Raw genomic sequence first — 16,843 nt, forward strand, 5'->3', positions numbered from 1 at the left:
TGCTGATGATATTTAATACAAACTAAAGAATAACTTATTGTTTTTATTAAAATATAACTTTCTTTCAGTAAATTAACATGAACCAAAAAAAAAACAAATAATATGTTTATATTAATTTATAACATATTTAAAACCAAACCATTATTGAAAATATATACATAGTATATATTATATATGAAACTAAATTCTAGTAAAATCTAATGATGTTAGTCCTTAACTTATTTAAAATTAAAATTTCAGTTTTATTCGTATCATTATTGGAGCGAACGTTAGTGTCTACCATGCAACTATCTGAACTACTACAGGGTATAACAAATTTGATATTACTGTTGGCAAACTAACTGTCATTAGCCCATGTATGTTTACTTTACACGAGTACAAAATACTGCTAGTTTTGTGTGGTTCTATTAAAATTTGTAGACAAAAGCGAGTCTAAATGAGTTTTAAAATGGAGTAAATGGAGTGCAGTACCTACAAAATATAGTACCCCATAAGTATGTAGTTCGTATGAACATCCCCTCCATGGCATCGGCAGCCATTATTGTCGAACGGAACAGCGACAATTTGGATCCGTTTCGACGACAACTAACAGAACTTCTAATGACCTAACGACACCGTTGGACGTTGATACTCGTATTTGTTCTGTAAATTAATCTTTTGGACTTGTCATTAGTTTCATGTGCTTACCTTTTGATTACCTTTGCTTTTGCTTTTGCTTTTGCCTTTGGTTATTCAGGTTCCTATGGTGCTTTTTTTTTTGTGCGCTGAGCAAAGAATATGCTAATAACTAATGATAAACACGATTAAAAAAAAAAAAAACACACACACAAGTGTTTGTTTTTGTCGACAATAAATTGGCTGACTAAATGATTCGGAAAGGTTCAAGATACACGCGCGTATCTAACAGATATAATATATAATAATAAGATATTGAAAGCAGGTTCCATTATTTGTTTAATTTGTGTGATACAATAGAAATTAGATTTTTTACAATCAAAATTTCATTTTTCTTCTTAGTCAATTCATTCTATGTTCTACATTTATCTGCGGTCTTCATAATAAAAGAAAGCGCTCTGCGCGTAGTTCAGAAATAAAGCGACTAGTCAAATGACCTGTAATGGAGAGTAGAAGTTCATGTTTCACACTACCCACTGCAATTTGACATGAAAATTTAATCAAGTTGTTTTCAATTGAGTGCAAAATCACATCAGCAACATAAAAAGTGTAAAGTGGCAAAGTGGAATGTAGAATGTAGCATGCGGCAAGTCGAAAGTGGAGAGTGTAAAGTGCCAAACCTTCGGACCTCACACCAATCACCAGACAGACAGACAGACAGATAGACATATAACTCAATCGGCATCGAATGGTCAGCCCTCAGTATCGGAGGGGATGTTTTCACTTTGCAGTTCGTCCCCCACGCTTTTTTTCAACCTGGCCACAAATGTCAACAGCTAACGGCAATTGGGCCACATTGACGATACGTGAGGCATTTCGGTATTTATTGCCAAAACACACAAATTTATAACCAGCCAATAAAAGGCTGTAAATAAAACAACAACTGCTCGCCTGACTTTTGACGAGGTTCGTTTCGACCTGTCAAAGCCAGAAAAAATACAGTAGAACATTTCAATTTTATTACCGTGACTGCTTCCAAATAAAAATCCACAAAAAACGACGTGCTGATCAATTATTGAAGTGCTTGGAAAATTTATGTTGAATTCCATTAGAGTTATGGCGTGAAAATTGTTTCGCTGCTTAGTCAACTTTTCCTTAAGCTAAATCAATGTGACACGCAGAAATTAGAAAGAATCAATGGGAGTGAATTGCTAATCAAGCAACTCAAGCAATTGAGTTGAGAGAAAACATTTATTCACTGCGAAATCTCCAATGTCTCTTTAGGCGCCGTCTGTTGAAATATTAAAATTAAGCTGGCAAATTGAGCAAGATTTCCACTTACAAAAGTCAAGACTTTCATTTCATTTGTACTTTACCTTCTTCACAACTTTCTTGGCTTATACAACTACATTCTGCATTCATTCTTTCTGTGATTGTCTGCCCATTCCCAGTTGTCCATTTCATGGACGCGCAGCATTTGCATTTTTTATTTGTAACAACAAAATTGACCTTTTTCCCTGTTAGTTATTTTGACCTTTGTCTGGACGTCAGACGCTGGCTTTGCTTTTCTTTGCTTTGGCTGTGTAAGTGGCCTTCTGGGCAAATTTTGATTTTTGCGTAATTTTTCTTTGGCCAATTCGAGCCAAGTCAAAATTCGTTGCTGGTCCATAAATAATGCAGGCTGCCAAGGCCCAAAATGGTCAAAAATACGTGAATTTCATGCTTTGCATGGGGCAGGAAAAAACAACACGGAAATTGAAATGAAAAGAAACTCATTTAGATATACCTCCCTCTCCCTGCTTCTTCTCCAATCTACAGTTCACTCACCGTTGATTCTCCCCAGCTTTGGCAATTTCATTGGTTGCCAAATTTTTCCCAAATGCATATTAAAATACGTACAACGTCCCGCAGATTTTGTGTCCTGTTTGCTTTGGCCAAATAAATGGCTGGCTGTAAAAATAAACGACAAACGAATGGGCCAACAATAAAAAAGGCCACGACTTACGACATTTCAAAACCGAACGTGAAAACGGGCTTAATACTTGCCTGAAGAGTGGGAGAGACTGAAAGACTGAGAAACTGAGAGAGAGTAGGCTGGAAGCGATGTCATGTTCATGTTGACTAATGTTTAACGAGCCCAAACTTGTCCTTGTTGATGTTGTTTATGAACCTGCCACTGCCACTGTCCTTAGTCCTCGTCCTCTCCCCCTCTGCGACTTGCAGGCTATTCAAATCCCTGCGGCCTGTGAGTCTGCATCGCAGCGAGAATTGACGCGCGTGCCTTCAAGTCATGCCCTCAAAATTGATGAAGTTGCTCACGGCATACACTATGTTAAGGGACGAAAGGACGTCAGGATGGAAAGGCGGTTGAAGGGCGGTGGCGGCGGCGGCTTGCCACCCCTCAAGCTGGTGTCAATTGTGTAATTGCCGAATGTTGTTTTCAAATATTTAATTGAAAGGGTGTTTTGCGCATTATTGTTGTTACTGTTTCCACTCCAGCTTCTGCCTTTCCTGACTTGCCATTTCGTGGTTACACGCGTATCCTGTTACAAATCCAGTGTCAATGTTGTTTTGCTTGCTGTTTAATATAATTGTTATCCGCTTGTCTCTCCTCACACTTGAGTTAGGGAGGATATCGAGTTGTTAAATGTTTGATGTTAGCCTGTCGCAATAGCAGCAAGTGTTGAGATTTTCACATACTCGTTGCTGATAATTGTAAGGCCTCAGAATCAAACACAGAACAGATGCTACAAATAGATGCAGATAAATATCATGGGAAACTTGTAGGCATTGCAATTCCAAGCTAATTATAATACAGAACTATCGCATTTAATCAATCTTAAGGCGCAAAAATGATTAGGAAGGTATTACCTAGGGATTAGTGAAATTTATAATCAAATAATTGCAAAATTTAGCTTTTGTTTGATTATGGTATTTCCAAAGACAAATGTCTGGAAACTATCGGTAAGCATGTAATTTGCATGAGCAAATGCTTCAAAAATTTTATATATTTGTGTGTTCTATTTTGATTTCAACATTTCTTAAGATGCTTTGAAACTTGAAAATTAGCAAAGTTGTCAAGCTAAACGATTAAAGAGATATTGCTAAGAAATTACATCATTTAAATAAATTTTTGTTCGCTTCACCTCAGGCTTACAAATTTTTTATAACACATATTTTGATGCTTATCATTCGTCAGAATCAACAAAGATCAGAGGCTTTAAATTGATACTAATAAATGGACTAAGAAAGTTGTTCCAGCTAAATTCAAAATTTAATTATCAAATTTAAAAACATTAAGATTAAAAAATACATTACCTAGAAATTAGAGCACAAATACAAAATAACTTGTAAGCTTTACTTTTGGTTTTAACATTTCTTAAGAAAAATATTTTAAGAAGCTTTCTGACCCAATAAGTTGAATGTGCTTTTATTTATTCATAAGGCACTTTTGAGCCATCATTCGCAGGTCCGGTAACCAATTTAATTTGCAATGTCAGCGCCAACAACATGTGCCCAACGACAGCTGGTCACTTGTAGGCAATCGTGGCGACATGAAAAGGCGTTGAAAGCAGCTTTCAATACAATTTATGGCCATGCGTGGCGCCTACGAAGGATGCCTAGTGACCAATACATTGAATGGCAGTCAGTCAACAACGTGGATGCTTCAGCCTGGGAAAATGCTGAACTCAAACGACGCACTTCGAATTGCATTTTAATGCAATTACACTGGGCAGGCTGCTCTGCTGAACTCTGCTTCTCATCCCGAGAGAATGCCATTCCATTTGACACCCCCGAAGGCCCACTTGACATTGACAATAAAGAGCGCAGAGTGTAGCCGGGCATTGCATTGTTGAAATATGTCCTGCGTCCTTAATTTCACTTTTATTTTTACCAGCAATGCCAGCCAGCATTGGCAATTGCCTCTGCCCCGGCGATGCTGTTGCAGATTAAAAGATATAAATTCATATTCCCCAAGCACCCGGGGCGGTGCGTGCGAAGTGTGTGTGCACAGTGTTCTGGGCTCTGTGTTCTGAGTTCTGTGTTCTGCGTTTGGTCATGCTTCCTCCTCCCCGAGGATCGATTAGCTTGTTAGGAATTCAATTTGAAAACTGCGTTTTTCCAGCTCTCTTTGTATTTTTGTGTCTTGTGTCATAAATCTTTTTATGAAAGGGATTGCGTGAATGATGAGCTGGCTCAGCTTTATGGCAGCCCGTTTGATTTCATATTTGTCAGTCCGCAGCTATATCATGCTATGTCCATGCTCTCTCACTTGAACAGGTGCCACAGCAACCGCTCCAGAAGCGACCAACACACACACAGTCACACACTATTGCTCTAACCACTTAAAGTAATTAACTGCTGAGATGCTGAGAGCTGCTCGTCAGTTTTCCTTTATTTTTTTCCATTTCCACTTCCATTTACTATTGTTATTGCCATCGTCGTCGTCGTCGTCGTCATCGTTGTCTTCATCCCCGAATCACAAATTAAATGGTTACTGTTCTTCATCAACGGGATGCTCCTGAGCATCCTGATGCAGAACAGAGAACAGGGAAAATTGTGCCGTCAAGCGGCCACAAAAACGTGCCTACAACGTTTTCGCATCTAACAACGTAACGTTTGTCATAAATGCGCAATTATATCAGCCAAAATATCCATAGAATAATTTAATTCAGGCTTTTATTGCATGAATATTGAATGAAAATACAGACACAACGTTCAGCATTCTCACTCACATCTGCATATTTGGCCTAAATATATAGCCACATACTCACTTACGCCTATTATTACGCACTGGTTTATTAATAGAAATTTGTAGAGAATATCTCAATGAATAATTTATAAACATTTGTAGCTTATCGATTTTACAACCCGTTTCGATTTAATGTTTTTTCTCATAATCGTTACGCATTATCCCCTCTTAGTTGTTTCAAAAAGCTTAGTTGATTGATGATGTGGATTCGGATTCGCTCGTAAACTGTAAATATCATATTTATTACTGTTTATATGGATACTATCGCCTACAAATTACAAGCTGTCAAATTTTGGAGCTTGCAATCATCTTGCAATCATTATATTGAAGCACACGTCACTTTATAACGTGAAATAATATTAGGAATGGAACTTATTTTTCTATTTAACATTTATCATTCATAATATTATGACAGAGAATGAATTAAAGTTATTATATATACTTTGAACTTTGCAATATATTTATTAAAAGAAGAAGGTTAACCATTAATGTATTCATTCTCTTCAAATATTTATATTTAACGTTTAACAACATTTTTTTTTTTTAAAATTTAAAATAAATAAAATTTAAATACCACCTATAAAAATAAAACGGTTACAATGCTTAACCGTTTCAGAAAGCAGCGCAGACACATTAAGCGGTTACATTGGTTAGTTCGCACTTTTACTACAGATGGCGCCACTTGCTATACAGCAGAGCCTCAAACCGCTCTAACGCATGCAACAACCAACCGCTACTTTGCCTTTACGTATTTTTATGGTTCAACCGCTTGGCTTAATAGGTATGAAAGAATTTTAATGTTTTTAATGACTTTGGTAACTATATTTAAGCCACACTAAGCTCAGAACATTTTAATTAAGTCAAGACGAAAATAAATTGCGGTTGCCCATGTATTTTACTATCTTCTTAATGCGCAAGCTAGCTGGGCGATTGTCAATTGTCAATGGTACACAAACCCCGCCCCACATTTGAGCATGCTCTTAAAGCGGAATGCATTTGCTGATTGCCAATTGACCTCAAGGGTTGATTGAAGCAATATGAAAAATGTGATTGAAATTCCAAAGTAAGTGTGAATGCTAAAACTACAATTTGTATACATTTAATTGAACTATAAAATTGCAAGCTTTATTATTGTAAAGTTATGTTCTATCACTCGCAATAGTAGCCAGAATATATTTCACTTTAAATTGTCATTTACATTTTTTTTTTAGTTTTTTTTGTAGCATTTCTTGCTAATAACAACTATAATTTGTTTAACCAATTTCCAATTTGAACGCCTCTAATGCTTGCCATAATCACCAGGTTCCACAGAATCACCAGCAGAAGAAGATGCTGCCACAGCCGCATTGAGTGCATCATAGAGTTCACTTGATTGATGATGATTGGAGTTGCCATACAAGTTGTTATCATTATTATTGGCATTGGCATTGGCATTAGCTCTAGTGCGAATGTTGCCACTGCGAACTGGGGCATCCAAGTCGGGTCTGTTGGCATCATAGGCCAATCCATTGGCAAACGAACGATGCAACAGATTGTTGCCCACAAAGTGCTGCAGATGTCCAAGACAACTGTGGCGGAAGAGAAATTAAACTGGCCGTAATTATAATGAATTTTCTCGAGCTTCACTTACCGTTCCAATCGACGATCAGTGGGTGCGTCTGGAATATCATAGAGATCCAATAGGCCGAGATTGTGGCCATTGCCTACGACTGTTGCAGGCGGTGCACGTTTACCATTGGTCCAGCCGCGAGAATATTGAAATGTCTGCCCCATGCAAGCCATCGACAGGGTGAACAGGAAGAGGGGCAACATCAAGAGGCGCAACATTTTGAGAACTGTAAGAAGAGAGTCGCCAACAAAACTTGTTTTATTATAAAGTCGCCTAGACAGACGATGGCACTTGCCTAGACACTGAAATAACTCTGGGCAAACTACTCGCTACCAGGTCGAAACCGCTTCTGAGCCTTTAATGGTCCCATCGACATCCTTTTATATCGCAAGGCTGCAAAAACCAAAGAGCAATTTCGTTAAAATCTCCCGGCCATAAACGAAACAAGTGCTGCTCCTCCTTCTGCTCCAACAAGTTGCCTTCGAGGTACACACACACGCGCACACAGATGCAGATTAACTGAGATTATTAGTTGCCAATTGTTTTCATGTGTTGGCCAAAGGTGGCATTTAAGTCCCACGCGCCACCCACGCCTGCCACGCCCACCACTCCCGGCTGGCTGATCAAATTGAATGCATTTGTTGATTGGAAAATTGCCACTGCGCAAGCATAGAAAACACTTTTCTCAGACGTCGAGTATTTGTTCAGCACAAGGGTTTAAATAAAAGGGTTTCTGATTTTTATACCCTTTAAAGAGTTACTACTTAGAAGAAGAGTAGAAGTGTAAGAGTCTGAATTTCTGGTTAGAGTCATAATCGATTAACCAGCTTAAATATACGAGTAACAATAAGAATGAATCATATATTTGTTATAGACAATTTCTTATTAAATTCAGTCGCATTCAATTTCTTTCCGACCCGTTAAAATTTATTTTTATTTGCATAATTTATATTAGAAACAAACTCAATCCTAACGCAATTTTTATGCTAATTAAAACGTGCCGTCAAAACACTCTCAAATTTAAGATTGCGGTTATGCCAATTAAAAGAATTTATGAATTTTTATTTCCAGCACAAAGTTAATATACACAGTAATTTTTAAAGATTCAACATTGCTTAAAAATTTAGTACATTTGTAGCTAAATAATGTAAATTTAAATTTAACTAAATATTTATGATTCGTACTTAAAGAAATGTTATGCACCAACAAGTTTAAATGATCATTTTTATATTGTACCATTTCATACAGGGTAACTGAGAGTCGAGTATGCTCACTTTCATTCTGAACATGTTCAATTAGTAGTATCTCTTTGCACTCTTCAAGTCATCAAACTTGTCTTGCCATTTATGGGCGTGGGGAATTTCGTGATTTCTTCTGCCCAGCACCTTAAGCGGCATTAACTTGTCGAACACAAAATTAACAATCTATCAACTGGCTTATGTATTTCTGTATTTATATATAGACGCAAATCTAAACTTAGCCATTCTTGAAAAATATGTTTATAAGATTTTAGGAATCACAAATGTGTTATCTCGTTATCTCGTCCGGAATTTTCTTGTCCGTTCTTCTGAGCCAACTCCATCGAATTATCTTTCACTGGGCGACGACGCATTGCAATGTAGATGACACTGTAAGTTGTTAATAGATTAGCTAATGTCTTAGTATGTTTTGATTTCAATTTACATAAAAACAAGTATGTTGGGAGCAATAAAAATATTGCTGAACAAAAAAAAGGCACCCGGAAAAGAATCGATGGTTGACGTGTAAATCAGGCTGTAGATGGGCGCAAATATAAATCCTGCTATTGGTTCACAAATGCCAAAGAATGAAAACATTTTACCTAAACAAAAATAAATCGATTATAATAAACTCCTAAACGTTGTGCATTTACATTAACTCACTTAGCTCGTCGTCAGCAACTATAGTGGATCCAATTGATTTAATGGGAATAACTCGTAACGAAGCAAACATATCAAACACATTGCCAAGATAAAACATCCAGGAATTAATTGAAAAAGCCTATAGAAAAAGATGAAGAAGTTTATTCATAATTAATAACATTATGGGTACTTACAAATACGAAATGAGACGCAGTGATAAAGACAGAAGACCACATGCCAATTATGGAGTCCGAGATTTTCAATATTTTACTGAAAATTGTTGTGCCAATAAAGGTTCCAAGAACAGCTAGTCCTCCACCAACGGATCCATAGACGCTGTAGTCTTCGCCATTCCATCCTAACTTTTTTAAAGCAAAAAGATATTGGTAAGTATCTTCAGTTACAGGAGCTATAACAGTGAAGAAATAAGCCAAAATCAACATCAGTAATATAAATCTATCATTGTTCTCTCGTTTCGCAAAGGGGAAATAGATCAGTTGTTTCAGCAGCGTGGGATCAAAGAGTTCTTTGCACAGATTACGTCTTATGGGCACTGGGGGAGGTTCGACTCTTGGTGGCGTCAATTGTGGATTCAACTGAAAGTTTTTATTCACGGGCACCTCATCCAAGTTGGTTGTCTCATAGGCCAAATTGTCAACTGCCTGATTTTGTGTATGAGGAGCTGTCGCAGTTGGCTCTACTTTCGCCTTGGTCTGTGGCTTAGGCTCCTTTATAAAGAAGACAATGTAGAGTATGGCAAGAATTTGAGAGACCAAACTTAATATAAAGCAATCTGGAATAAAAGAGAAACGTAACTACCATATAAACCATTTTAGATATTAATACTATATAAAAATAAGTTATAAAATCAAGATATTGTTCTTAGTATTGAGAATTTTCTTCGAAAAAGTGAATCAATAACAAGAAATTTTGGAAGTTAGAAAACATATGGGTAATTCCAAAACGGAATTTGTCCCGTGCGAGACTCTTTACATTGAAAATAACATAAACTGAAACAATTTTGAAAATAAGAAAAGTTTATTTTTATAGCTCTAGATAAGTACTTTAATTAGAGCTAAGAATGGTTTTGGAATTTTTTTTCTGTTTTGTTTTCTGTTGTGATAATTGCAAAAATTAACCAATTCGTACGCAAAACCAAAAAATGAACGAAATTATATATTTTATCGGAAAACAGATCAAGTTCCTAAAATCAATCTTAGCTCTAAATATAGTGCTTATCTAGAGCTTTAAGAATAACATTCATTTATTTTTAAAATTGTTTCAGTTTATGTTATTTTCACTGCAGTGCACTGAAAAAAGTCTCGCACGGGACAAATTTTGCCATGGAATTACCCATATCTTGATTTCACGAATATTTCATATGCATATAAAAGAATGAATAAGAAAAATGAAAAAATTATATACATATTTTATTAATAAATTAAAAAATTAATAATTTATTATAAATTATGGATTCTTTTTTATTATTACTGTATTTTATTATTTGGTAATTTTTTAATTTAATAATCTTAATTTGAAATATTTGACCCTAAAGTGGTCTTATATTAAGACGATTGTTCTTAATTTTAGAAAGTGATCTTTCTTTTCTGTGTACTTACTTCTATAGCCTATTAATGTCAACAGCGATCCACTTAGGAGACCTACAAATGACAATCCTGTTACAACCATAGAAAAGATGCCAAAACGAAAGACTCGATCTTCCTCTGGAGTTGTTATGGTCATATAACTATACGCTGACATCACAAATAAGGTGGTATTGCCGAAAAGTGACGGAACAATAACCTCTGCATAGCTTCCAAACTCAAAGGAAATGGTATCAAAATATATCGCCGATATGAGCTGACCTGTAAGATGACATTGTAAGTGAATACGGGACAAGGAGACTTCAAGACACATACAAATATTCTGAAGAACTTCACCCACAATTGGAATTATCATTCCTGGTTTACGTTTATTGAATTTGTCCGCCCATCCGCCAGCAAATATCAATATGATCAACGGAAATATAGCACCTGTAAAATATATTTTTATATTTAAGTGTATAACTTGGACTTGAAGGGAGATGAAATATTTCTAATTTATATCCAATAAAATTCATAATTTCTAAAATTTTTGTTACCAATTGGGGAACGTATTCCGTTAACATCTGCGTCAAGTTTTTGTGCCTGAACTTCCGCTTTGCAAACGGTGAAATTGAAAAGCGGCGAAGCGACATCCACAAGTAACTCCTCAGGCGTTGGCCCTTGAATAGTTACATTTTGAAGTTGTGCCTCAAAGGGGTCGCAGTCAATACCGTAATTGCCTTTGTCGAGTATCGCGATGCAGGTTGGAACGTTAAAGTGAAGATTCACGCGACACGCTTTCTCCAATGGAAAGTTCCTCGTTGCAATTGAATTCCAATAGGCTACTGACAGATATAAAACTAAAATCGGCTCAACAACTAGATAATGGCGAAATCGCCATAATTTTTGCAGATAGCTCAATTTTTGCTCCTCCTGCTGCGGAGAAGCCACATCACCAAATTTATTTGGCTCTGCCATTTTGTCACAAGTTCACTTTGTTAACTACACTATTGTTTGCAACGAATTCTGCATGTTAATCAACACATCGCGATAAGATCCAAATTCATACTGACTTTCAGTTTTGCAGCTCTGTTCGTATTTTAACTTCATTCAAGCCACATTTGCACTAGAAACTTGAATATTATAATACTTGTTTTAATCTTTCAATTCTATTCATATTAAATATCACGCTAATCAAAAATTTCCAGTTAAAATTTCTATTAAAATCGTCATCGTTGTCTGGATATTAGCTAAATAATAACAAAGAATTTATTTTAAAAAAAAAACAAATACTTTATAAAATGCAGTCAAAATGGTAATCGTCATTTGCTAAAAACCGACTTTCTACTTTTATGATTTTTTAAATTTCTCCTACAAACTTTAAGAGTTCAAAAATTTATTTTTTATTTGTTTGGGGCCAAATTCTTTGACAACTTTTATCAAATATGAATTCAAGTCTGTGGAATCTTGAGTATTTAGAATTTCTTGCATTGAAATTAAACGCTTTCATATTTTGTTGATTCATAGTACTAACAAATTGTCAATAAAAGCAGATTGAGACATAAATCTAAGCAAAAGAAGACTTCTAATGCAGAAACCTAAGGAGAAGATCGTTTACTTATATATATTGAACACAATAATACATTTCTTGTAACTTTAATAAGTAGATTTAAAATGTACAATAGAAGTTATTAAAAATAAATTTCATATTTAAACTACAGACTAGTAATCTCGGTTCCGGAATTTTGTTGTCCATTTTGTTCATTTTTTTGAGCCAATTCGACGGCATTATCATTCGCTGCACGGCGACGCATTAAAAAGTAGCACCAACTGTCAACAAAATAAAAAATAAGTTAACATCTTAAAACTGTTTTACTGAGTATTAAACTTACATGAAGACCAGCACATTGGGTACATAAAAGATTTCACTGAACAAAAAGACGGCACCCGGAAATGTGTCGATTGTGGCAGTGTAGAGCGAACTGTAGATAGGCGGAAATATGAATCCTGCAATTGGTTCACAAATGCCGAAGAACGAGTACATTTTACCTAAAAAAAGAAATTGATTGAAATAAACTGTGATATACTTTTCATACTCCTATATTAACTCACTCAGTTCATCGCCAGCAATAATGCTGGATCCTATAGATTTGATGGGGATAACACGCAGTGTGGCAAACATGTCAAACACAGCACCAAGATAATACACTCCGGAGTTAGTTGCAAATGCCTGCAGAATGGAAGAAATTCAATTCTAAATAAATTACATTATTAAAATCTGTATAGTACTTACAAATACAAAGCGAGAGGCCACAGTGAACAAAGCAGACCACATGCCAATCATTGAATCCGAGAACTTCAATATTTTACTAAAGACTGCAGTGCCAAGGAAGGTTCCAATAAGAGCTAATCCTCCGTTAACAGCACCATAGAGACTGTTGTCTTCACCATTCCATCCAAGTTTCTTTAAACTGTATGGATAAAAGTATTCACCTTCTCCCGCAGTTGGTCCAGTGGTCAGGAAATATCCCAATATCAATAGCAGCAATATAAATCGATCATTATTCTCTCGTTTCGCAAAGGGGAAATAAATGAGTTGTTTCAGTAGCGTGGGATCAAAGAGTTCTTTGCACAGATTGCGTTTTTTGGGCACAGGGGGAGGTTCGACTCTTGGTGGCTCCAATTGTGGAGTCAACTGAAAGTTAACATTCTTATTTACAGGTACCTCATCCAAGGTGGTTGTCTCATAGGCCATATTATCAGCCGCATGGCTTTGAGTTTGAGGAGCAGCAGCTGCAGCAGCAGTTGGCTCTACTTTCGCCTTGGTCAGAGGCTTAGGCTCTTTTATAAAAATGATAATGTAGATTATGGCAAGAACTTGGAAGACCACACACAGTATAAAAGAATCTATAGAAAATTAACTCAATTAGAAAACACTCATTCATTATATCAAACATTGAACTTACTTGTATAGCCCAAGAGATTTAAGATAGCTCCACTGGGAAGACTTAGGAAAGGCAGAGCTGTTACAAGCATAGCAAAGATGCCAAAGCGAAAGATTCGATCCTCTTCTGGCACTGTTATTGTCATGTAACTATAAATAGACATCAGACAGAAGGTAAAACCTCCAAAGAGTGCCGGCACAATAGATTCCATATATGCGCCAAACTCAAAAGGAATACTGTCAAAATAAATCGACGATATGAGCTGACCTGTAAGATTAATGAGCTTGTAAATGGATTCTTGAGAAGTTGCTTTGAAGATACTTACAACAATAGTGAAGACCCTCGCCAACAATTGGCAATATCATTCCCGGCTTACGCTTATTGTATTTATCTGCCCAGCCTCCAGCGAAAAGTAAAATAATCAGCGGGAATATGGAAGCTATAAAAATGCCAAAATAATTGTGCTATAAATATAATATTACCGAATATAATATCAGGTCTTTTCTTTTATATCAAACGAAAGTGAAACAATTCATTTTAGAATGAGATCGCTTCGGAATACCCCCCCAAAAAAAAAGAGAAGAAAAAAACTCCGAACCGGATAGCATGAAATAATGATAATGACAATGACAATGAATATTCATTATACTATTGTGTCTTTTGCATTTGATCATGCAATGATACTCAATTAATATTTTATTGGCGATTCAATCAAATACTGTGCTTAAAATACTATTACTATTAAGCCTAATCATTCAAAAGTTTTTATCTAACAAATTAGTTGGCTTGGCAATGGTTTGCCCAAAGGTTAAGAGAAAAACTACATAACTAACCGGTTTTTGGGCTCTAACGATATTTGTTGATGATTTAAGACTTCTATACTACTACTAAACACACATTAGCTTCAATTTAATCGACAATATAAAAATACTTATGATTACTTGGGGGAATTCAGAGAATTTCGTGCGAAAATACAATCTACACATAACAATTAAATGTTCCAGCATCTCTAAATGGCATATTCTCGTAAAATATATTAGGAACATATATCAATTTACTCGCAGAATGTCTGCTCATATATTATACATATAGCACATGTCTAAGCGAAGACCAACCAAAATGTTAAATAATTCGTTAGATCTTTGGAGTTTATTTTTAAGAAACCTGAAAGATGAATTATTGGAATGCGAAGCTTTGAAACTGGTTGCACCAGATGTATTGTTAAGTTAGAGACTAGAATTCAATATTCACATATTTTTTTCCTCAAGCATGTTTTTATTTTAATTTTATTTCAAAGCGTGATTCGTACAAGGAATAAAGAATTTTTATTAGAGCTACCAGTTTAAGCTGGGATCAAACTGCAATTGTGCCAATGATTTTATACAGGTGCTAATTGATTGATGGGTATAAAAAATGCGTACGCATAATGTGGCTTTTAAAAATCAAATTTCTGTTTCATTCTTTGCTTATAACGGCAGCAAAATTAGGTATTTAGTTATTTATTTTCATACTCAGCCGAAGTTCAACTGCAAAAACAATTGTTTCACACATGAATTACACGAATTCCAAATTATTTAATGTGCACTTTTGCTGCCCGTTAGAAAAATAATTTATTTTGCCATGAAAAATATTTTGTTGCCAAAGGCGAATATTATTTACAGAGACTTGATCATAAAAATATATATGTACATATATGTCGTAAGTCTCAGACATAAAAGTTAATACTCTTTCCAGTTTCTGTGTATTCATTACCGCTCAGCAATTATAATTAGCTGGACTTCTATACAATGCCAAGGAATTCCCCTTCATACTATGCGTATACTTAATATTTGAATCGTAATATTTACCGATTGGTGTTCGTTTGCCGTTGACGTCGGCCATCAGAATCTGCGTCTGACTTTCCGCTTTGCAAACGGTAAAATTGAAAATTGGTGACATGACATCTGCCAGCAGCTCTTCGGGTGTCGGACCCTGAACGGTTATATTTTGAAGTTGTGCCTCAAAGGGGTCGCAGTCAATGCCATATTCGCCCTTGTCCAGTATGGCGATGCAGGTGGGAGCGTTGAAGTGTAGATTGATGCGGCATGCTTTCTCAAGCGGAAAATTCTTCAATGCAATCGTATTGAGAAAAGTTGCCGCCGCATAGAGAAAGAAAAACGGTTCGATCACCAGATATTGACGATATTTCCACAACTTCTGAAAATAGTTCAACTTGGGCTCATCGGTTGGAGCAGCAGCAGCATTTGCCGCAGTGGCAGCTTGGGATTGATTTGCTTTAGCCATTTTAGCACGAGTTTGTTGATATTTATTTAATTTGCCGTTTCGTTTGTTGTAGCGTCGTATACTACATGTTAATCAACATGTCGCGCCAAGTTCTAGCATCAGACTGTCGTCGTGCTGGGCAAGCGATGTTCGAACGACAACTCGATACGCACTAGAAACTTGTTTATTAATTGTTTTATTTTTTCATTCTGTGTTGTGTTTGGTTTGATAGATATTGGAATTTTGTCACTGCTGACGGGCTTTAAGAAATTTGCATGCGCTCGCAAATCTCTCTCTTGCTCACTCTCTATTTCTATCTTCGCTCAAACAAAAATGAGCATCGATTATTTAATGAATCTTGCAATGAATACAAATCATATGCTTGAAAATGGCATGTGAATGAATGCGAAGTATGTGCGGCTGCAATCGGAAATTGAATGTCAGCGCTTTACGCTTTAACTGATCAACGTCAAAACTCCAACGATCTATCAAAATTACTTGGCTAACAACTTTATATACATATAAGCTTAATAAGTATATTTTGGAATTGCGCAACGAAGTGCAATTTACTCAGTCCAACGATGAGTGCAGTTTTGATTTGTACACACATAATACAGTCGCATTTCCTCTTCAGCACGCCGGGTTTGCGCCTGGAAGAATACCGCCTCACGATGCGAGCACTTGGGGCAAGCGTGGTCTTCGGTGCGGGGCAGCGTGGGATCGGAGATGACATCGGGCACAATGTGAGTCAGTTCGTCAATTTCGTGCATAATTTTGTTGACGTAAATGCAATTTGAGTCAGCTTCCTGTTTGTAGTCACAATTGCGGCATGCGTACATTAGGATTTTGTTGTCCTTGTCCTCCTTGGGATACAACATATTGTTGCATTCTTGACAGAAACGAATGCCCACAAAGCCGGGGCCTTCGGTATGCGCAGAGTCGAAAAGAGCAGCCATAATTCCTATGAAATCAAAATTAATAACAATTTTTGTTTATTAGCTAGAAATTTACCTGATTTGTACAGCAACAGCAATAACAGTGTGGTCGCAAGTTTTATTTCTAAATATACCAAATTATACCTTAAGTCAGACATAAATAAAATGTATGAAAAATTTATTCACAATTCTAAGAACGGTCTAGTTTTTAGGTTTTTTTATTTGTCGGAAAAATATTTAATAAGCTATTCAATATTTATA

The 16,843-nt window shown here is 36.1% G+C and overlaps 4 protein-coding genes across 4 annotated transcripts; all 4 read right to left on the bottom strand.

The window, feature by feature from the left end:
• Nucleotides 1-6,538: 6,538 nt before the first annotated feature.
• Nucleotides 6,539-7,359, bottom strand: LOC117574757 (pro-corazonin). The gene is made up of 3 exons (XM_034258701.2): nucleotides 7,273-7,359; nucleotides 6,999-7,203; nucleotides 6,539-6,936 (listed from the first exon to the last, which is right to left on the bottom strand). Exons 2-3 carry the CDS (start codon nucleotides 7,193-7,195, stop codon nucleotides 6,648-6,650), a joined length of 486 nt encoding a protein of 161 aa, XP_034114592.1. The 5' UTR covers nucleotides 7,196-7,203; nucleotides 7,273-7,359; the 3' UTR covers nucleotides 6,539-6,647.
• Nucleotides 7,360-8,260: 901 nt separating this feature from the next.
• LOC117575145 (solute carrier family 46 member 3-like) lies at nucleotides 8,261-11,513 on the bottom strand. The gene is made up of 7 exons (XM_034259251.2): nucleotides 10,998-11,513; nucleotides 10,777-10,890; nucleotides 10,477-10,722; nucleotides 9,052-9,650; nucleotides 8,879-8,996; nucleotides 8,661-8,817; nucleotides 8,261-8,605 (listed from the first exon to the last, which is right to left on the bottom strand). Exons 1-7 carry the CDS (start codon nucleotides 11,416-11,418, stop codon nucleotides 8,494-8,496), a joined length of 1,767 nt encoding a protein of 588 aa, XP_034115142.2. The 5' UTR covers nucleotides 11,419-11,513; the 3' UTR covers nucleotides 8,261-8,493.
• A 597-nt stretch (nucleotides 11,514-12,110) lies between these two features.
• LOC117576912 (solute carrier family 46 member 3-like) lies at nucleotides 12,111-15,728 on the bottom strand. Its single transcript, XM_034262051.2, has 7 exons — nucleotides 15,233-15,728; nucleotides 13,711-13,824; nucleotides 13,407-13,652; nucleotides 12,734-13,347; nucleotides 12,553-12,670; nucleotides 12,333-12,489; nucleotides 12,111-12,270 (listed from the first exon to the last, which is right to left on the bottom strand). The coding sequence occupies exons 1-7, from the start codon at nucleotides 15,666-15,668 to the stop codon at nucleotides 12,156-12,158; spliced, it is 1,800 nt and encodes a 599-aa protein (XP_034117942.1). The 5' UTR covers nucleotides 15,669-15,728; the 3' UTR covers nucleotides 12,111-12,155.
• A 99-nt stretch (nucleotides 15,729-15,827) lies between these two features.
• On the bottom strand, nucleotides 15,828-16,812 carry LOC117576914 (DNA-directed RNA polymerase II subunit RPB9). The gene is made up of 2 exons (XM_034262055.2): nucleotides 16,659-16,812; nucleotides 15,828-16,608 (listed from the first exon to the last, which is right to left on the bottom strand). The coding sequence occupies exons 1-2, from the start codon at nucleotides 16,738-16,740 to the stop codon at nucleotides 16,214-16,216; spliced, it is 477 nt and encodes a 158-aa protein (XP_034117946.2). The 5' UTR covers nucleotides 16,741-16,812; the 3' UTR covers nucleotides 15,828-16,213.
• Between the last annotated feature and the right edge of the window lie 31 nt (nucleotides 16,813-16,843).

The sequence above is a fragment of the Drosophila albomicans genome, chromosome 2R (assembly GCF_009650485.2).
Source record: "Drosophila albomicans strain 15112-1751.03 chromosome 2R, ASM965048v2, whole genome shotgun sequence".
Lineage (NCBI taxonomy): Eukaryota > Metazoa > Arthropoda > Insecta > Diptera > Drosophilidae > Drosophila > Drosophila albomicans.

Excerpts from the sequence above, each read along its gene's own strand:
- LOC117575145 (XM_034259251.2), bottom strand. The coding sequence starts at position 11,418 with ATGGCAGAGCCAAATAAATTTGGTGATGTGGCTTCTCCGCAGCAGGAG. Across the intron at positions 10,723-10,776 it reads TGAAGTTCTTCAGAATATTT|GTCAGCTCATATCGGCGATA; the intron begins GTATGTGTCTTG and ends GTCATCTTACAG. Across the intron at positions 8,818-8,878 it reads AGTTGCTGACGACGAGCTAA|GTAAAATGTTTTCATTCTTT; the intron begins GTGAGTTAATGT and ends ATTTTTGTTTAG.
- LOC117576914 (XM_034262055.2), bottom strand. The coding sequence starts at position 16,740 with ATGTCTGACTTAAGGTATAATTTGGTATATTTAGAAATAAAACTTGCG. Across the intron at positions 16,609-16,658 it reads GCTGTTGCTGTACAAATCAG|GAATTATGGCTGCTCTTTTC; the intron begins GTAAATTTCTAG and ends TTGATTTCATAG.
- LOC117574757 (XM_034258701.2), bottom strand. The coding sequence starts at position 7,195 with ATGTTGCGCCTCTTGATGTTGCCCCTCTTCCTGTTCACCCTGTCGATG. Across the intron at positions 6,937-6,998 it reads ACTGATCGTCGATTGGAACG|TTGTCTTGGACATCTGCAGC; the intron begins GTAAGTGAAGCT and ends CTTCCGCCACAG.
- LOC117576912 (XM_034262051.2), bottom strand. The coding sequence starts at position 15,668 with ATGGCTAAAGCAAATCAATCCCAAGCTGCCACTGCGGCAAATGCTGCT. Across the intron at positions 12,490-12,552 it reads TATTGCTGGCGATGAACTGA|GTAAAATGTACTCGTTCTTC; the intron begins GTGAGTTAATAT and ends TTCTTTTTTTAG. Across the intron at positions 12,271-12,332 it reads CCCAATGTGCTGGTCTTCAT|TTGGTGCTACTTTTTAATGC; the intron begins GTAAGTTTAATA and ends TTTTGTTGACAG.